The 23,046-nt window shown below is 27.8% G+C and overlaps 2 protein-coding genes across 7 annotated transcripts in view; one reads left to right on the top strand and one right to left on the bottom strand.

Annotated features, from left to right (window-relative positions):
* The window catches only part of LOC107164322 (uncharacterized), a 149,772-nt gene that overhangs the window by 86,109 nt on the left and 40,617 nt on the right, over nucleotides 1-23,046 (bottom strand). The window lies entirely within an intron of this gene.
* On the top strand, nucleotides 1,268-22,260 carry LOC107164323 (retinol-binding protein pinta-like). 4 transcript variants are annotated; one of them, XM_015512100.2, is made up of 7 exons: nucleotides 1,268-1,397; nucleotides 19,903-20,066; nucleotides 20,590-20,758; nucleotides 20,966-21,221; nucleotides 21,431-21,541; nucleotides 21,603-21,705; nucleotides 22,007-22,260. In XM_015512100.2, coding segments are annotated over exons 1-7 (924 nt in total). In that variant the 5' UTR covers nucleotides 1,268-1,395; the 3' UTR covers nucleotides 22,126-22,260. The 4 variants fall into 4 exon arrangements, with proteins under 4 accessions (XP_015367586.1, XP_089080418.1, XP_015367588.1 ...); XM_089224292.1 differs by lacking the exon at nucleotides 1,268-1,397 and adding an exon at nucleotides 16,529-16,662; XM_015512102.2 differs by lacking the exon at nucleotides 1,268-1,397 and adding an exon at nucleotides 16,532-16,687.

Here is a 23,046-nt window from a genome sequence, read left to right as displayed (position 1 = left end):
ACATACTATACCCATAGGCGTGCGCAGAGTTTCAAGTCAGGGGCAGCGAATATTTTTACCGGCCCATACATGGGTATTAAGTTAACATTTTTAAGCTCAAAATCAAAATTTAACTTTTGACCTTTAAATAAAAATATTTTAAACGATAATCATTGGTTAATCATAGATTGTTTTTGCTCAACACCGGTATACCAAATCAAAATTAAAAATACATCAAATATCAATAACACATTATTCTTTATTATTATGTTATGTTATTATTATATAGTAATAGTTCGGCCCATACAAATATATTCAAACCGTCCAGGAGCAGCAAGAGCACACCTTGCTGCCCCTGTGCGCACGCCTATGACTATACCTAATGTATGTTTAAGTATTATACAGATTTGGGTAATATCCAAATAAAATATCTATGAAAATAGTCATATATGTTGGTTTACTGCTAAATCTTTATAAATGCAGTAATGCATTTTTTTTTTAAATTACAATTTTTAAAATTTGATAATAATATATAGGTATAATTCGTATAATTTATAAAAATTCCAAAAATCAGAATTAAAATAGGCATATTAGGTCATTAGGGTATTATTTTATAATATAAAAATAATAAGTACCCGAGGGGTGACATTTCTGAATACCTACGTCTCTGGGGACTTGAGTTCATAAGTCTTCCACTCATCCTACTCTCCTCATATCTATACATTTAACAGTGATTATAACATGTAAGTAGGTACTAGGTACGACTGAACGAGTAAAATATTATTTCAAATTAAGAATATCATTAAAACGTTTTGTGTAATTTATTTGAAATATATATAAAAAAAATTGCAAAATCATTGGTTATAATAACTATTGATGAAAATCATCTCAAGTATCTATGTTTTCAATATTTATTATTTCACGAATTATTATTCCCATTAGCTACTTATACTATTTTATTACTATATATTACACAGTACTCTTAAAAATAACTTGTAAATGTAGTATAATAGGCACATCTATATCCATCTTCATATTTTAAGCCATGCAAAAGACTACACAATATAATTGACTTCTATTATAGTGATTGTCATATTCCAAGGTAATATATGTGATTAATGAAAATATATAATTGCGTAATTAGAACCAGTCGTTAACCTTAAAAATACACAATTATACTATAATAAAGTTTCTCGAAAAAAGAAAGACTTTAAGAACCACTATTTTCTGCACCTAACTGCTATATAGTTTGAAGTCTCGCACCTAATGCCCTTCATAAACCGTTCAACTTGATTATTTCTGGGTACCAATGTGCCTTTACAACGATAGCACGTCAATGGCATCAGCTGATTATAGTTACTCAGTGTTCGTGTTATGGTCCGGCTATGATATAGTGCATTGATTTCTGCGTAGAAAATGTAAGTACAACATTTTAAATTATTATCTCAGAAAGTTATAAAGTTGAAGTAGTTAAATATGCTCATCGTATTAGGAAATTATTAATTCAACATCCTAAGTTAGGTAATAAATGAAAAGTATAAATTATTTATATGCCTGAACTTAATTAATAGTTAAATTGCAATACGGTACGTATATTTCGCTTGTGTGGGCTTAAATAATTTATGTTGAAATTTCGTAAATACAAATTGTTGTACCTAATAATGAACACACGATATATTTTCTAAGTTTTTCTTATAAAATTATTTAAATAAATATCGACTATAGTCTACAAAATCAAAACGATGTTAAATGCGTTTCTTATTTATTAGGTAACCTAATAAGTAAATTATTTAATTTGTTTTTAATAATGAGTATTTGTTTTATTATTAATTAAATTATTTAATTACCGACTTTATTTTACCAGTAAAATAACCTAATAACTTTATAAGTTGCTTGTTTAAATTAGTCATTTTGGTGTGGGTATGTTTAAAATACAAATTTTATCAATTTAATAAAGACATTATTTATCATAATATCATATTTTAGTAATGGTTTGTGTGAAATGAATTTACTAATTAATTAATATTTTAACAAATAATAACTAAAGAAAAAGAGAAAAACAAATATACTTAATTTTTAAAGTTTTCCTATGTCAAGTTATTAATTGTTGTATAAAATAATAAGTGGTATGGATGCTTCTAAAAATGTAGACTATATTTCGTTGATATAAAGTTTTAATTAAAGACGGAACATGCTCCAATATGAGGCTTTCTAAATAATAATTAAATTATAAATATTTATATTTATTTCATAAACTTATTAAAATAATTATTACTTTAGAAACATAAATTAAACTTATCGACCCAAGTACCAAAATACAATCAATATTCTATAAATTTTCAATGAATTGAATATGTATCGTAACATTTACGTAAACATTGATTACCGACATTAAAAAGTATAGTTTTTTTTTTTTTTTTTAAATAAGTATTAATTAAAAATACAACTTTTTTATCTACTGCCAATTCATAATTTCGATAGTATTGAAACTTTCTTAGGTACGTACACGTATTTTTTGTAAAAAAAATAGAAATGTTTTAAGACATTTAATTTGAAAGATAATATTTGAATTGTCAATAAGATATATATATAATAAATACTTAACTACTAAAGTAGATGCATATTATATATATTATGTTGGGTATAGTGTAAAGTTCCGCAGGATGTTACTGATTTTACCTTATTATTATGATATTTTTTTATAAAATGCTGGACTACAGTGTAGGTATTTGCATTTACATACAAATATAATCATATTTAAAGCTCATAAAATAAATTTAACAAGATTTTTAATTTGTGTAAATTAAATTATAATAATATACATTAATACATTACACAATGAACTTAAATATGTTACGATGAATAAGTAGGTTTTTTCTTAATTTTAATCGAAATGTATGCGTTAATTATAGTAAGCGAAATACGAATAATGATGCGTTAAAAATATCTTCATATTATGTTGTATTGAAAGAGATTTTAGTGTTATTTATAAATATGAATTTTATGTTAATAATAAATAGCTAAAATTCAACCACAATAAATCTAATAATTTAACTAGTTTATGTGTTCAATCATCGTTTTAAAAACATAATGATTATGTAAATCTGAGTGCAGTGTGTCAAGTCGACTTATATATTATATATATATACAAGTATTTTGCTTACACATTGTATTAATGTATTGTGGATCAAAATAGGAAACGATGTATGTGTAACATATTATACACCGAATTGTGTGTCAAATAAAATAAGAATTATTTTTAATATGTATAGTATCCTACTGACCTAAAAAAAAATTAAAATAAAACAAAAAACTGGCAACGAAACCAGACCTCTCGTGTATGGCGAGATGTGGTCACGCCTTCTCGACCGTAATTCGTGTTTAAATGCCTTTAGGTTGCCGTATCGATGAAATCACTTTTATATTGCACAGAATGAGGTAAGTAAAATACTACCGTCGAACAATGATAAATATTGATGTATAACAGCGATATTACTTAACATCCCTGTTATAAGTAGTATACGTATAATAGTTTATAGAATAAAAAAAATATAATGCATATGATACAACTAAATGATAATGCAGCATATTATATAAGTCAATATTATTTGGTTTAAACGATTGTACAAAGGTAATGTGATTGTGAACTGATATAATATTTTTTTTTTTAATTAGCTTTGGTATTTTTAGAGTGTTGGATCGATGTACTTAGTTAAATAGTTTTATTATTTCAAATGTGATTTTATAAATTATATCATAAAAATCTAGAATATTTTTGAAAATCTGTACACAAATTTAACTACAAAAAACGTAACGAGAAATTCAACAGTAAAATAATAGATATTTTTTAATAGTCATTTTTTCTTGTTTTTTTCTAAATTATAATTTATGATGAAATAAAATAAAACAAAACTGCAAACATTTGTTATCAAAAAAGAAACAATAAGTTAAATCATTAATCGATAGAATATATAAATTATTATTACTATTATTTATGCGTCAAAACGTCCAATATCATCATCGAACACAAATATTATTCTTAAACCATTAAACAAACAGCGTAATATACATTACGATAAATTTATCGTTTTCGTCAAAGAATAAAATGCTACATTATGATTTATAGGTAGGAAATTATAATTACGTTTCGATGCACTATAGTACTATATTATATTAGTCATTGCATAACCACCACTGCAGTGTCATTATAGACACTAGATTAAACATAATATTTTGATCTATGTCACGTATGTTCAGGATATTTGGGCGTTGTACGAAAAACAAATACCTATACTGTCCTATATATAAAAATCAAAAAAAAAAAAAAATCGCGTACATAGCCATCGTAATACACCGCAGGACCAATATTATTAAATGTGTAATACGTGGCATATACCTGCTAATACCTATCTCTGCGCGTATCGTGACATGTCGCACACATTTCCATTAGGGCATCGGGTCCACACCGTCTGATTGTATTAAATAAATATATATATAATACACTGTTGGTGTACAGATACATTATAGTCTGTAGTCGAGGGTATTGAGGACAAAACAAATTAGACGCGATGACTTAAAACTTAGTGAACTAATAAATCTATACGACCATCTTCATAAATTCCCATTTCCGACAAAGTTTTCCAATCAAGAAGACATTGCCCGTGGCGTCGGTCTCCGTGTTGGGTTAATATATATATATATATATATATATATATTATATTATATTATATTATATCTATATATTCAATATACATGTGTGTGTGTGTGTACAGTGTATATATATATATATATATTATGACCGGCGCGCGTTGCCGCCATCGGCCGCACCTATCGCACAGGCGCGCGCGACCTACAACACGTCTAACCCAAGGACGGCTGACACTCGCACATACGTTCATTATATTATATACGCATACATTCGAGTGTGTATACATATTTTTACTTTACTGTTATCTTATTAATGCGGTTTTATCGCCGTGTGACCCGGCTGGTAATAATAATAATAATAATAATATGTTTAATAGGAATAAAATTCGAGTTTGTGACTTGTACAACTGCCGAGTGTCGTGAAAATATTTTAATGATCATAATATGCCGTTTTGTATCGAATGTCAGCTTTTGTAACGTCCCTGCGTGGTAAACCACAATGTCCTGGTTTATAATTTATTCAAACGAATTTTCAACTAACAAAATCCAAAAATCCAAACAACACACGCGCTATCCATAGCATCCGATGAATAATAGTAGCTAATGGCTAATAACTGCAATATTGATGGAAAAGATGAATTTATGTTATGTGGGCTATAATTATTGGTAGATATATTATTATTAATATTATTGGTGCCTGATCAATGGCTCAATTAAATGATAAATGATTTTATAAAAATTACGTGGACGTAAATTTGCATAAATAATAAGCAGGTAAATAATAAATACTAAAAATAATAAATTATATTGATCAAGCTTTTATGCTAATAAAATTGAATAAAACCTGGCTGATTAAATTGAAAATATATTACATTCCCCTATTATTTGAAAATACAATAAGTATAAGATTATATACAAAAACAAACCACAGTAAAATAAAAATAAATTACGTCGTTTTCAAATAAATGAAGTAACATTCTGTGGTTAATTATTTTGAAATGCATGAATACGTTTTTAAATTGAAATAATATGTTATGTACTTATATACTTCTCTCTCTCTTTCATTTTCTCTCGTCTATTGACCGAATATGCTAATTTTCTACACTATCACAACGTATACTAAAAAAATGTATGTGTACTAATATATTATTATTTAATACATAATTTTTAATAAGTTATATGCTTTTGATGGTCTAACAGTACTTATCCTCACAATTAGATTAAATAATAAAACAGCTCAAATACTCTATATAGTATATATCGATAATAAGGATTAAGGAATCATAGTTCATAGTAAATCAAATACTACAGTACCTATCAGTGGTAAAAATGCCTATAATATGATTTAAAAATGAACACGGATCCAATTAAATTTAGTTGATGTTAATGGTTTTACAATTTACATTAATGTAATACCACAACTCATTATTACTCACTAAATTAATGTAAATACATTATTAGAATACCTATATATATGTATATATATTAATTGAACCTATGTAACTTTACTCTTATCGCCATTAATATTATTATTTAAAATAATATACAAATCGATAACTTGATTACATATCATGTAAATTAATACTAATAAACAATAAATGTATTACACTATTACATACCAATATCTCTTTTGCATATATTTAGTATTTTAGTTGGTATATCATTGCATTAATGTACAATGCAAGATGTTATTTAGCAGCATGAAACACTTACCTGAAACATAAATTAAAAACTTATTAAATGTTTGGATAACAATAATCAAACAATTAAATTATTTTTTTTAGATTTAAAGCAAGAAAGGAATATTAATAATAGTATATTATTTTTTACAAAAGCTTCTTTGGATAGAAAGATGAGTGTCTAAAAGTTCCATGTATCAAATTTATTCTTTGAAAATCGAGTCTTATACTTTTATTACTATTAAATCAGTATTCAGTACATTAAAGAAATTTAATTCACATCTTGTTTTTATTGTTAAAAAAGATGGACGACAAATTAAAATTAATCACTATTATACCACCAACTTACAATACATGTATTGAATATTATCATAACCATTATCTCGAGCGAATCACTACGAGTTTGCTAATGCACCAGTTCTCTGTACACAGTTTGGCATATTTTATTTAAATTTATTATACATATAAGGTGATCCATGTATAAGTGTCTACTGTCTAAACTTATTCTCTTGAAGATATTTAACTTTTACGGAAGACTTTTTTTTTGCCGTAGCAAAACAAAATTGTTTATAGTTATATTCTTTTGAGTATGAGTAGAGTAACATAAGGATACCCCGCAAGTATAAACTGCTACACTCACCTAAAATGTAAATACTTATAAGTTATAACTAATTAAAAAAAAATTAAGAATGTATTTATTTTTCTAAAATTTTGTTTTGCAATGACATGTACGATTATGTAAGAAAATATTTTTCAAAAGAGTTAAAACTTTTTAAAATAATAAGTGTAGACACTTAAGTATATCACCTTATATACCTATACCTTAACAAAAATTTACTTATTTTCCATTGGTAGGTAGTAATTTTATTTTTAAATTAATCAATCATATTTTCTGTAGGCAAGATAATAAGTACAAAATTGAAGCATTTAAAGCAACAAAATGTCATCGAGTTTCAATATTGTGATGGAACTTTTAACACTTTTTTATGTTGGTATACGTGTAAACATAACGTTTGAAAGCTATAACAATAAACAAAATTTTATATAATAATATTCACAAACACAACTGCAGTCTTTATAACAAAAAGTATACACCGTAACACGTCTGTTAATGCTCATAAAATAAATAATATTGGGGACATCTATAATCTGAAATGTTAAAAGTTAAAAACTAATTTTCTGGTCTTACTTTTTAGATAAATATAATAAAATCTAATTAACAGTTTAATTAATGTGCTACACATGGCAAAAATACCATAATACAAACTTACCTAATATTATAACATGACATAGGCACTTAAATTATAAAAGAAGACGTATGTTAAGTATACTTAAGTAGGCGTCTACGTAACTATTTAGTGTATCATAATTTAATATGAAGACATATACCAGTATACACACTACACAGTACACACATATTACTATATAGCCATCATACGCAAATACCAATAATATATTATAGACACGGCTTAAGAAATTATCACCTCTCTCAAATATTTAAGAATAAATAAAATTTTACAACATTCAAAATTTAATCTAAAATGATATGAAATTACTCAGTGTGTTATAAACTAAGTTTAATTTAATTTAGAATAGTCTCGATTATGTTGTTTTATAGGTACTTACTTATGAGTTTAAATTAGTAGAAATATATTACAATTTATAAACTGTAAACTATTAATGGTATATTTGACGCTTGGTAAATCTCAAATAGCATTTCTAATATTATGCACCTATATGTTTATATTCATGTTGTTGTAATCCTAATGATCAACTTATAACAGACATTAAAGCACGTTTAAGTACTATGTTTATTAACTTTTATTGTCATTTGTGAATCAATATTATTTGAATATTTTGCTGAATACTAAAAATCATACTATTACATATAATATCATACTAATTATGGTTATATGCATTATGCATCTCCCTAAACTTACATTTTTAAATTTTGTATCACATTTTAAATAATGCATTCATTTAATTTTTGTTTATCTACCTACTGTACTATTTTATTCTTTATAATAATATGTGTTTATTTAATATTGTACTCTGAAAGTGTCTATGTGGCGTTAAAATCTAATAAATACAAATAAGAATAAAAATAAAGCTTGAAAAAATTAAAAGATTATTTAAAAACAAAAATATCATGAAATCAAAGAACAATTATCTATTGGTTTACAACACTAACCTTTAACAGTTATAATATTATATCTGGTATACATAACACATTTGGGTAATAGGGTGTTAACTGATAAGCATTGACCAAAACGCATACGCTTCGGTTGAATATGTGTTTGGCCGATTAGTCGTGGAGGAGATGATGACCCCAAAACAAGACTATGCGCCAAGCCGTCAACTCTGTACACCGTTTCAAACACTTACAGTGGCTCGCTTATACTTAAAATATACATATACTAATATATATATATATATACCACTATGTAATACTATATATATATATATCAATTATATAATGTATATTAGTATATTATAGTTAATATTTATATTTTAACAATACTTTAGAGTTCAGAGAGTCTATCGGGTCAATGTCGGGCATATTGCATGTTTATAGTGGGGATATTTAGGCCGCCCAGTGGTGGCCAAACCTGATAGAGTAGGTAATTTAATTATTCGTTGAACTAGTTAAAATCCAACAAGGTTGACCGTGAACTTGTAAAGTAGCATCTATCGTCTAATCACCATATATTACTACCAGAAAACAATGCATATGTTTCCTATAAGAGAACTTGGCAAAAAAAATATAATTATATCAATCGTTTTTAAAACAATTTTATTACATCAAATATACATTCAAGTTTTGATATTTATTAGCGAATAACGTATTTTTTATATGAAAACTGTACGCAAAACCAATATTCGTCAAAATGATATTTTAAATGTTTTTAACATGAGATTTAAAATTTTTCCTTTAAAACAAAATAGTTGATACATATTATTTGTTTCAAGAAAGTATATTATTTTAATTCATTTAAACATGCTCTACCACAGCGTAAAGCCTTTTTTTTCATCGCTTATAATTACATAAATATAACGTAGACATTTTGAGCCTTAACAAGCGTTCTTCACTAATCGAAATTGATTATCAATTAATATAGTAGGTATAAACCCGAACAGGATTAAGTTTTTAACGATAGGATGGAGGGATGATGCCTATCACACTGTAGTGTATATATAAAGTTAACAGCTATAACTTTTTAAACTGCTGTTAAACATTTATCAATCAACCATCACTATAACTCAAAGTAATTAAGAATCTATATATCACTCTACTGCTATAACAAGGTCGAAACTCTTGATTAATATACCTACTTTAAGAGGTATAAATAGAGTATACATACATTTATTGGTGGTTCGAATTCATAGTACAAACACAACTGCCAATATAATATGAAATATAGAATAAATCGATAATAATTCTCGGCGGTGTTCGCAATATACATTCTCATCGGATCGTATTATTATATCACCGTACGTGATCTCAATCTCTCTCCCAATCTCATTACAATACATTCCTATTGTTCACACTGCGGTATCAGAAGTGTGTACGTTGTGTCTAGTGCGCTATGCAGTTAAATAAAACCATTAAAGATCATTTTACCACCCCCTGCACGACCAACCCCAGAAAAAATGGTGGTCACGTTATCAAAACAATACGACGTGCGTCTTATATTATTATTATGTTCACGGTATATACTCGTATATATATAGATACATTCGGTATACAATATTCAAGTGAGTATACCTTCTCTCTCACGGCGGTAAGAAGAAAAGTAAAAACGTCAGCGAAACGCTATGGTAAAAATGTAGTTGTTAACGTTAAGCTATTCGTGAAAACCGCGAATTTATTTTCGCCTATATATAGGTACAAGTCTGACGTCTAACACAACTGCACGTATAGCTAGATAATATAGGATAGATAAACCTACATAATATATAGGTATTACATGCAATATAGTTCCTGTTTACTATTTTCCTAACGTAATACGGGTAGGTATAGATGTTTACAGCATCATATACAAACAATAAACAATGAATAATATTTTTTTTGCACAAGTCGAATGGCGAAGTAGCAATAGTCAATAAATTATTTATTTGGTTATTTCTACTCATACCTGTCGATAGTATACAATATAATTAATAACGTTCTCTAAAATACTACCCCTTTGACATTAAACCACTAAGTCGGTACAGTTAATATCCATACAACCAATCTAGATATCAGACTATATGGCTTCCTAATAAACTTGTTATAAATTACATGCGTGTATTGTCAAAATATGATAGTCATAAATAAGGATTATCAAATAATTTAATACAAAACAAAGGTAACTTATATTAAGTAAAAATGTATGATGAAATTATTTTAACAAAACTTTTACTATTGTATTTAATGTTTAACATAAATAAATAAAAAAAAAAATGTTGTAGGTATCTACTTGCATTTTGAATTATGAAGAAATATTATTAATGGATCACTGTTTCGTAACATATATTATTATTGGATAATTCTGTGAAATTTAATATTTTATTCATTCTTAAGTATAAATAAGTATAAATTACTGCTGTACCTATCTTATGAATATGATCAATATGATTAATTAAAATATTTTCAATAAATCATAGAGAATAAACATTAAAGAAATTTAAACAATGATTGTCGATTAATAATTGATAAATGAAATGTAGGTTACTTGAATAATTAATAGGTACCAACCTCCATGTCTGCAACAATAATTATGATAATTTAAATTGAAAAAAAGAACGAAGACGTTACTCTGCTGTATAGCAGGTTTTTAGTGTACTTTATCATTGAGTTTTGAGCATCCAGTCACTATATAATATTGAATTCAATGATAAAAAATTGCATGCAAAAAACGATTCTGAGCAGAAATGCTATGTCAGCTTCTATATTTAAGAGTACTTTATAATTTATTCATATAATATCATTATCAGTAATTTATTTTTCTATTAATAATTTGATAGGTTAAACTATATTTACCAAATACATTGCACGCATATATATATATATATATATATATATACCTATATATTTATATTATTTATATTAACTAAAGAATATTACAATTTTAGTTGTAAGCTATAAACGATACACTAACGATATACTTATTCACAGTTAAAACCGTTCTTCGGAATGTCAAACTAATATTTTAGATTCTGAGCCGAGTGATGAATGTATTGATTTTACAATAATATGATGTGATATTTTTGTATACGTGTAATGTGTACGTAATAACTAGTCGAAATAATGTTTCAGTTTTCAATTTAAACAATTTTTCTGGTAGAAAAATGATCCTAGTTGATGCATTTTAGACGTCAAAATTTAAAATTGTCAGTATAGTTTTCAATAGCGCCACGCCGGAAAAAAACAAAAACATTCTGAAAAACAGAATTTTTACGTAAAATTGGATTGGGTTTTTGGCGTACCTAACAACCTAACTCTTAAAAAATGATCATAGAATGTAGCAACATGCAATTTTCGCTGAATGTATATTTAAGCATATTCTATATAGCGTAAAATTTAAAATTTAAATTGAGTTAAAAAATTAAAAATATTTATTGAAAATTCAAATCAAATTTTTTTCAAGCGTCTTCACACATTGTTGCAATACCCGTTTGAATATATATTGAAAATACATATGCAAAAATTTAACCTACTGCAGTCTGCAGTACTAATATCTAATAGTAAAATAAATTACTTTAATCACAATAATATATCATAAAATACACTTTGGAATATTACAGACTGACAAGATATTACAGACTTTGCGTAAGATCATTTTTCGTATACAATAATTATATATCATTGAATTCAAATTTAACACATACGTTACAGTGACTTCTCTAGACACCTAATAATGACCTAATGTACACTAGAGCTTAACCAAATTTTTAAAATTGCAAGGTATACAGTCTTTTTCTAATTATTATGTGTATATTTAATGTCATAATTGCAAAAATCTTTAAATCCTTATATGATTGGGTATTATGTTTTAAGTTACTAAACTCGTTGGAAGAAAAATCGTTATTTTTCGTTTGGACATCAAATTTCGTCAAAAGTCAAAACTGTACAAAATAGGTTGAACGTTTTCCTTTTTTTCTTCAAATGCCATTCATGTTTGAAGTAATATGATTTTGGCAATCCACGAATGATTGTATAAATCGGACTCAGTGCTAAAAATAAAATAGGTATGTAATTGGAAAAAAAGAGGATAAATTAATATCCATCAAATACGTATAAAATTATATTATATTATTATGGACAGCTCAAGAACAATGGATATTTAGTTGGGCCTCTCACACATATATCTCTTGTCACCACCATCTTGTATATAACAAATCATTCGTCTCTTGTCTATAAGTCTGCGCGCCACCGTTTTCCACCGAATTTCTTCTACACGTTTGACGCGACTTTGAGAACGGACGTCCGAGTGAATAGTAATAATGCTGTTTTACCGGATGCGTGGAAAAAAAACCGTATGGGACGGTTGAAAACACAGTGGCGGTAGCTTTCTATTTGGCTGCGGCTAATTATGGCCGACAACTTTTGAGATTCCACCTTTCACTCGGAAGATTCGCGCCGTTCGGATATTTCACAGCCTTCCAACTGTTGGTTAAATGACCCCCGGGACAATCGATGTTTTCGACAACGTTTCACACGAGTATTTACGTTGCCGTGGGCTGTAAAATCAAGGCGCGTCTATAACATGTCGAATGAGTCTCCGTCACCACCGATATTGTATAATACGACCTAACCATTGCTGGTGGTTCGCGTCCACATGATAAAGTAATGAGTGTAATCCTGCAGACTTACACCGACTTTAATTCGAATTCAAGACGCCGCTTACACAGGTCAATGGGCCGCACACTTTTCTACTCACGAAACCCAATAATTGTGTTATGATGCAGATATTACATATAAATTGTCGAGACTGCGATTTTAGGGTTTTTTTTTTTTTAAATATCAATATTCTATGTCGACGAAAATGTGTCTGGTGTTATTTATTATGTACCTACTATACTATAATAATAACCATAAGGCGAATAAATTAATGTAATAATAACTTTTTTTTACGAATGTGTCTAATTAGATACATGCAGTAGGTATATAACTTACTTATAGCTTGCAGTAGGTATCAACAAGAAATATAATATTATACTATTAGAGAATCAAAACAATATCAACTCAATGAATAACATCGCGATGACGATATTTATAATTATGCCGCGACGCAGGTAATAAATTCAATAACACGTAACAGTAAATTTTGTACACAATCTGATCGTACAATCGATAACATTGTTTTAAAATTAAATTGTATGAAATATCAAATAATTAAAAATGACACTGAAACTTCGTATATATATATATATGTGAATAATCAATATAAACTGGTTTGACATGAGTGATGACTGATGTGACTAAGCTTAACTATTCGAATGTACATTTTGAATGTTGGTAAATGCATACAGAAAGACAATCAGTCTACCCTAAACTGTTTACATTTTAATGCTTCTCTATATTCTCAATAAAACAATTTTTAAAAAATTCCACATGGCTATTCCGTTCATCCTCTGTTTTCTATTTTCTGGATGTCTTCTACCATCTATATGAATGCACTTTATGCTCTATTCGATGCTTCTTCTAGTCTACAACAAAATTATCTACCGATATCGACAGGTATTCAGAACCACGTGGAAAATCAGTAACATTATGTGACCTAGATTTTCTTCTGCTCAAAAATTTGGAACCGAGTACCCACGTGTTTTTCCCCACCACTCAAATTCAAAGAGTATGTTAACTCAGTTGATTCACATGGGTTTAGACAGAAGAACTAGTAGAAGCATCGTGAGCATCATACTCTTTATTTTGTACATGTAACTTCTCTGGAAAACTAGTTAGCACCTGTGTGATGTGGATGTGAGAAGGAAGGTCGTAGTTGCTCTCAATCCATCTCCTAAGATTTAGAATTAGTCTTCTAGTTCGATCGCTTTTAGATAACTGATGCTAGCGTTTCTGCCAATCTTTCAACGTTACCTTTCTTGCGTTTTTAATAAATTGTTTGATGCCCAATCCTATTTTGGTAATCTAAAATGTCAATTCCATATTTTGAAACAGAATTATCAGCTATATTTCTGAAAACATTGATTAGTAAGTTCGCAACTTAAATAGTCCACTACTACCTTCTGAGTGAGTGAGAAAAGTCTAAAAGCTCTCTTAAAAATTCATTGAAATTAAAATCTCTCATTTGGTTAGGATTTCGACCGTTTAAGAAAACTGAAAGGTGATCCTCCACCTAAAAATTATTACTTGTGAATTCTAAAAATGGAGTTGTAAATTCTTGCAAATTCTTGCAAAATATTACTGGCGTGGTTTAAAGTAAACATTACTATGTATGTAGACGATCAATTATCTAAAAAATAAGTAAGAAAATGCTTCTTTTTTCAAAAAAGTAGTGTTACGGTTAATGGTAATACAAACAAAAGCTAAAACGAATGAAAAATCACATAGCGTATTTTCCGTAACAACATTATACTCACACATAATAATATACATACTTAAGTCTATTTTAAGTTTTGACCTTAACAAAATATTGTTTATTCAACCAGAGTTCAGTGACTTATTAAATTAGAAAAACACGCGTACAGTTTATGTATAGGTATAGGTATCTGACACCTGATATTATAAATTACTGCCATTTGAAAAAATTGAATATTCAATTTGAATTTTGAGCTATTGTAATACACTAGGTGCCTAGATACAATTTTTTAAATAATAATATCAGTAAAAAAGATATATTAAAGGGTATTATGTATTAGTTGTTTTTAACTTGTAATCCATTTAAACTTTAAAGTCAATATACTCTTTATAAATATTAAACTTGTATAAACTTAGGTATCTATATAATAATATTAAATATTTAAAAACATAATAATAATATTTAATGTCGACAAATATTTTTGTCAAAAACCACGTAAAACTGAAAAATAATCTGAGTAAAGAACTAAAGAATTTCGGTTTGCTATTGAATAGAAGTGCTTATTGAGTAAATCTACTTAACTTTATTTCAACTCAAAAAGTATTTTCAAAGTTAACCAACACAAAGATGATGATTATCATAAATGTAACACACAAGAATAAAATTAAATTTATCATAGAAATATTCTTTATAGGTAATTATTCTAATTTTATATAAGAATAATTAAAATCACATATTATTTTTTATCAACATTTCCATATTTGATTCTAACAGTTATATGATAAACTTATAATGAGTAAAAAAATTTGGTGTTTAGGTTATTGAAATTTTTCCTTTTTTAATATTAATTAATAATAGAATAAAGATGTATAGTTAAATAACTTTTTCTAAGGTCGATCGATTTCTGCGAAGAATATTTTACTTACTCCATTACAAAATTAATTTCATGTAAATATTATGCAACTGTACTAAATGTAAGATCAAGGGTTCAAAAATATATATTTTTTTATATAAAATATGTATGTTTAAATAATACAGTGTACGATATTATAAGTAGGTAAAATACTTAGCATAATTTGTATTTTAATTCAATACGATTTAGTTGTTAAGTTAATTAACAAGGAAGGACATTTGGATTTGAATTGCTAATATTTAAGATATTATGTATATTATATTACAATTTGTTACATTTATGTGTTTATATATATATGTGTATAATCTATATTTAAAAATTAATAAAACTTTTAATAGTTGTGAAAATCGATTCTCAAATGTCCTAATGAATTTTAAAATTATGTCGACAGGTAATATGTACTTCATTTGTTTTTAAACTACTTTCCTATAATATTATCACTGAATGGCATTCGCAATTTGATTGTGTAACGTTCTCAGGTCTCGACTGACACCATGGTGTATATTTCACTCAAATAAATCATTATCTGTTTTAAGATGGTATTTGTTCGTTTATATAATAAACATTTAATTAGGTTTCTTAAAAAAAATTGTTGAGCGTTTGGTTATAAAATTTAGTTAGTATACGTGTTGCTTGTTTTTATCTCACTTAGGCTAAAAATAAAACAGTTTGATGTGTTTCATTTTATTGAAGGGGGACAAACATAGTGGAAAAATGCATTATATATTCTCGTGCACTACTTTTTATGAACCACTGGGCATTTCATGCGATTACAATGTTCATTCGATTGTGTCCAATTGTAAAGAGGACACCGAAGCTTTACATTTATTAATTCGTGTCTGTTCTTACTGAGACAAAAACAAATGATAAACAACCGCTGCTTATTCGTTCAACACGTCGAACCAAACCAGTTTTCAATTGTGTAAGTTGACGACAATACGTTCAATGTAAGTACTAAACTATTATTTTTAATCAAAACCACGTTTAGTTTACTATCAACGCATATACCACTAAATAAACATAACTGTCTAGTAAAAAATCTAAAATACATAACGTTTTGTTTTCGGCAGCCTTATTTATAAAGACGTAAACAAATTAATAAGATATAACCAATGTCACTAACGAATAATAAAATTTTTTTTATAAATTTTCTTCAATCTTTTTGCATTTTTATTGAACATTTATACATACATTTTTACATTCCATACAAAATAAATAAACTTATATTTGTACTGCAGCTTGTGTTATAGACACATAGTTATGAAAACATTAAGAACGTTATAATTTTAATTAATGTACTTCCAAAGTTATAATTAAATTTGCAAGAAGCTTGAAATATGTATAGCATTAGAAGAGAAAATTTTAAACGAGATAGGTATAATGTATATTTTTTTTTTTGGCAAAAATAAATAATAAGGATTTTCGAATGAGTTAACGTATTCTTGCGTTCAAGGATTTTCATAATTATTATAATAGTAATAATTGACTATCACCTTTTTGAGGTAGCTATATGCATTTATTTTCTAACTCACTCACCACGAAAATTAATCTTTTATAGCGTGATTTATGCTACAATTATTATAGTAATAACTATAATTAGCATCTAAGTACTTATATCATCAAACTTTTTTTGTAACTTCTGAGCTTTTGACAATGTCGGTAGATTGCATGTAAGGTCCCTGACCTTTTTATCCTACGCAAACCATGTAAAACCGGTCTCGAGGTAATTTAACCGTGTATTCGTGACATATTAATGTGGCGTATTACACGCATAGAGATACATTCGCATAGAAATCAGACTGCCGCAACCATCTCCAGCACTACTCCCCTCTATTCCATGAGACCCCCCTCACATGATGGTCACGTTTTATAAATAGTAGTTGTTTAGTAATATCCAGTTTTTTGAAACCGTAAACGCCTTGGCTAGTAAATTATGTGAAAAAAACTGTACGAATACACTCAGTTCGCGAACATAGCACGAGCCGAGTACATCGAGATGACCAGGTGAGTGAATCAATTAAACAAACAAACCCACACATACACACAAATACATACACACACACTCACACATAACTTGTTTTTGTAGTAATATAATATATGATAAGTAGGTGTAGATGATAATTTATTTTTGTTTAATATGTCTGTTATGATGATAACAATATTTTTTTTTATATCTATATAATGTGCCTTATACTATATTATACATTTGATTATTTTGAATTCGATGTTATTGTTTACGTATATCGTAGCATGCAGATGTCACGTATACGTGCTCTAATAATGTGTGCACATTTTCTTCTATTTTATCAAATAGAAATCACTTTATTGGAAAGTATTTAGTGAACGGGACGGTCGGGTATGACGTCAGTATATCTAAGCACCGATAACGTCGTAAGATAACACAAGAAATGGTTTCGTTAGAAGTATTTTTAAAATTTTTAAATCATATAATGTTACTAAACCCAAAAGCTCGACATATATTATTTGTGTACATGATTTTTTCAATGGTGCTTAATCTACTGGAAATTGATAGAAAATTTTTTTAGGTGGTTGCAATCCATATGCACCATGTATAACTCCAATTAGGTGGAGGTTTGGGTGATCGTCTACCCCAAATATATATTTAATGATAAGTTACAAAACAAAAAATGATTTCAACAACGAGACATATTAAATTGGCTAAGAATGAGTATGCTATAAGATTGTTTCTCAAATTTTAAAAATGCTTAAATTTGTTGTTCCATTTATGGAGTGTCATGTACTCTTGTGGGTTGTGGCGATATCATTTTCTTTTTTTCAAATAATAAACAACTTCTATACTGTAAATTATTAAGTAGATATTTACTTATAAATTAAATGAATCGAATATATGGTCCTTACTAAAAAGTAAATATATATTTAAAAATCCTAATAATCAGAATTTGAATATTGCTAAATGAAAAAATATACGTTTATGTAGCAGACCAAGAGAGGGGTGGAAAGCTGGATCTATAATGGGATGGTCCTAGAGGCCGCAAACTCCCTTCCCCCCCCCCTAAAAAAATGTGTTTGTTTGGTAAATATTACTGGATAAATATTATGTGTGTAAATATTGATATAAATTTATTTTTAATAAAATCCATTTGAAAATAAACAAACTTAGTTAGTTAGGTAGCTATAGAGAAAATGTCCTACAGATAAATAAGGAGAAAATATGAGGGCTACAACTTCCGTTATTGCCCCCTTTTCTCTACAACAACTTGATCTTAGTGGAGCCTATGGTGTACGCACCTATACAACAATATATATATTTAACTTTTTGGTAATCATCTAATTAACGTTTTACAGTCTTCTCTAAAACTATATTTAATTATAACATACAAAATGATCACCTTATTATTAGTATCGAGTTATATGTTATTATATGTTCGTCAGTTATACGTTAATACCCACCTTCACTAATACATTTTACTTAATTTTAATGATAACATTTAAAACAAAATTATGATAATAATATAGGTACATATTGTAAAATGTTGCATTATATAGCAGTGCTGCGGTAAATATATTTTTTTTTGAGGGAGAGAACGTGCGTTTATTTGACCGACAAAACGTGCCGTGTTTCGTAATCGAACCGATGTGCCCCGGAGAGAAAGTGGTCTTTGCAACCGGTCGGTATCATGCATGATATAAATTATATGTGTATAAATATCTTATATATATATATAATGTATATTGCATGTGTTCCAAAAAGGTTTTGCACTTAGTGATAAGTAGATTTATTCATAAATGAGAGGGTGTATAATATTAGTCATAAGGAAGCTGTTATCTAATGTGTGTTGATATAATGTATATTGAATGCATATAAAAACTAGTTTGGAGAATAACACAAATCACAAGACACAATGTCCATAGATAAACATTAAGGACGAATAAAAACGTCATTTTTAATTCTGAAATCGATTTAAACGTTCAAAATAAATATAATAAAAATGTAGACGCAATTTAAAATGCCTATAGGTACTTTATAACATAGGCAAAATCGAATTAACTCGTTCACCAGCCACAGTTGGACGTAGACGGACCGAGAACCAATTAAATAATAATTACAACACGTATAGAATCATATTTTTCTCTCAATTATAACCGTTCATATTTCATAATGTTATAATATTATACACAGGACATTAGATTACGTTTACGGACGGCCAAAGGGCCCACTACCAGATGACATTGCTACCGCCAGACGCCTGTTGGGCATGACCGATGAGTCGATACGCCGAGATGTCTCCGAGCTCACTCAGTGGCTTCGCGACCAACCTAACCTGCCAAACACGCTGGATGGAGGTGAGATATTAACACGACCTCCAATAATAAATAACTCGGTTGGGAGGGGTTGAGTAAAGTTATTATGTTTACATCACTGGTAAATGTTATGTCAGATTTAATTGCGTTTATAGACCATTCGGGTCTACAAGTCTACTATTAATCTAATGTACTGTCATTTTAAAACTTATTTCATCTACTATAGTTTTTGATGATCTATAATAATCTTAACAAGCAGTTAAAACGCTGCACATCCACGCGATGGTTATTATATTTATACTGTTTATTATTAATATAGCTACTTACTATATATTTATATATGTTATGCAATACACAATCAACAAACTTACGGTTTTATGATAGTCAATGCGTTAGAAAATAAGATTTCACATGAATGTAACTTACCTGAAACAAAATAAATAGCAACAATTACACAATTATGAAGAAATTCGCAAAAAAAAAAAACATTATAAATAAAATAACACATTTTCTATAGTAAAACAAATAATAATTAATAAATTTTATGAACTACATTTTATTAAAGTGGAATTGGATTGGTGGTTGGAGAACTACCTGGTTATGAATAAGAATGAAGTGGAAAGAGTCAAAGACAACTTGCCAGTATACTTTCAACTAAAAACAATCTTGCCTGAAATATTTAGCAACCGAGATCCAAAAACGAATATGGATATGATAAAAGCATATGAAACGACGTAAGTTTGTTTTCGACGGTACCGTTCGTTTTTAAGTTTTCGTTGGAACGAACAATGTCTTATATATATATATATATATAGTAGGTAAACGAACGAAATGTAAATGCTTAGGATACGAGAGTTACCTAACATTAGACAAGTGCTTGTTCCAATGAATATTGGCAAAGTGGAAGTGAATATATTTTGAGTTTTTTTTTTTTTGTTTAGACTATTGGGTTTGGTGCCCACGGTAATGGACGGTGGTCGAAGACTAGGATTGTTCATGCATCGCCCAGATACGCCAGCATCAGATTACAACCCATTGGGTATAGCCACGCATTTGACATGTTTGGCCGACCTTTATCTTGCTCAAGGAATGGATCATGTAAAATTAGTGGTCATTATCGACATGAGAGCGGTGCGGTTAGGTCATTTGGCCAGATACCCATTAGGGTTATTACGCCGTTTTTTCTTATACGCCTGGGTAAGCCATAATATAGATATGAATTAATGTAAGCGTGAGCGTATGCCGGGTTTGCAACAATTCGATTTTTTTTTAAATTTATTTAAAAATATTAAATAATATTCAAGGTTTATAAAAAAAAAATTGGTTTATGACACGTAAATTTGTTTTTATGCTTACATTTACATTTGTTTGTCCCGAATTAGTTTATTAAATCTGTTTGATTGCAGAAAGCTTATCCAGAACGTGTGGCTCAAATTCACATAATAAATCCACCAGCCATATTAAGTGTAGTAATGGCGATGTTCAAACCTCTCCTTAAGGCGAAAATGCGAAAGAGAGTAAGTTATTTAAATGCATTTACGACAAATTAGATTTTTGAATAATTACTTTGTATTTTAGATGATTGTACATCGTAATTTTGAAACTTTGTTAGAGGACGTACCATTAAAATATATGCCTAAAGATTATGGAGGCGAATCACCGTCATTGCTTGAGCTTCATGGTAATAAGTGGTTTTCAATTAAAAATATTTAAAAAATATAATTTAAAATGGTTATTACTTCAATATATTTTTTGCAATTTTATCCTAATACCCAGTGACATAACATATACTAAGGAATTTAACAAATTACTTTTTTTAGTTTTGAAGTAATAACTATAGATGAAATTTCAAATTGATACACAGAAGTAATAAAACCTTCAAAAAATGTTATTTTGATTTCCACAAAAATATTAATACAAAAATCATTATGCTGGTTTTGTTTAGAATTTAAAACTACAATAACTGTTTAAAACTGTTACAGAAACTTGGTGTCAAAAAATTATCGACCATCAACCATATTTCAAAAAGTGTTCAGCTAAACATAGAGTGATCGACAAAAAAACAAATGTTGGATCTTCTGAAAATAATATGTCGTCGTAACTGATCAGATACCAGTAATATTATTACGAATTATGAATGTACATTGTAGTCTTTAAGTATACTTTTATACAAATAACCGTGTATCAACATTTTTTTTAGTTATACAAATTATAATATAAATAATTATGAATTTAATCCTTTCTTATCTGTGTTTATTGTTTTGTAAATTAAAAGGTCCACAGAGAAACAAACACATTTTGTAAGGTTGTTAAAAAGTCCTTCTAAAACGCTTATTATGATATAGTTGTAACATATGAAGTTATAAATAGGTACCTATGTCCCATGTAATACATTTAATATAATTTTGTATATATACATTATACATATATGATATATTATATGTGTAATAAATGTCATGGGAAATGATTATTATACAAATATTATTTTAAATGTATTTTTACTACCTATTGAACAATTACTATAATATGTATTTCAAACATATACTAAAAGCAATTGATAATTCACTAGGTAATACGTTATACGATAAGACCTATTATTTAAGCGTTTGAAGTTTTTATTTATTGCATATGATTAAAAAATGGCTATGAAATTTTTATTTATTCTATAGGTAAAATATTTCATGGCGGTCAAACAAATATTAAAATCCTAACCTATCTACTTGGAAGTTTGGCCTTAAGTATATTATGTTTAGGTATTATAGTTTATCAAGGTCATTTTCATATCGTTTATAATAACATCACTAAGAAATCACTGCATAGTATGCACTATGCATTGTAATGTTATACGTAGGTAGTTTAATACGAAATATTATAATCCGTTACTTGTTTGCTTAATAAGTCTAACTATTTCTGTGTAATACTAAACAATAATTTATATTATGAAATCAAATTAATTTATTATTATTTTTATAAAGCAAATGTATTTTTAAAACATTTAGACATGGCCAATCCGATAATCAGT

This window comes from Diuraphis noxia, unplaced genomic scaffold (assembly GCF_037042655.1).
Source record: "Diuraphis noxia isolate RWA-SAM2 unplaced genomic scaffold, SU_Dnox_SAM2 contig0003, whole genome shotgun sequence".
Lineage (NCBI taxonomy): Eukaryota > Metazoa > Arthropoda > Insecta > Hemiptera > Aphididae > Diuraphis > Diuraphis noxia.
Note: the sequence above shows the minus strand (reverse complement) of the source record. Positions and strands in the feature narration are given on the sequence as shown.

Excerpts from the sequence above, each read along its gene's own strand:
- LOC107164323 (XM_089224292.1), top strand. The coding sequence starts at position 16,604 with ATGATAAACAACCGCTGCTTATTCGTTCAACACGTCGAACCAAACCAG. Across the intron at positions 21,542-21,602 it reads AGGCGAAAATGCGAAAGAGA|ATGATTGTACATCGTAATTT; the intron begins GTAAGTTATTTA and ends TTTGTATTTTAG. Across the intron at positions 21,706-22,006 it reads GTCATTGCTTGAGCTTCATG|AAACTTGGTGTCAAAAAATT; the intron begins GTAATAAGTGGT and ends AAACTGTTACAG.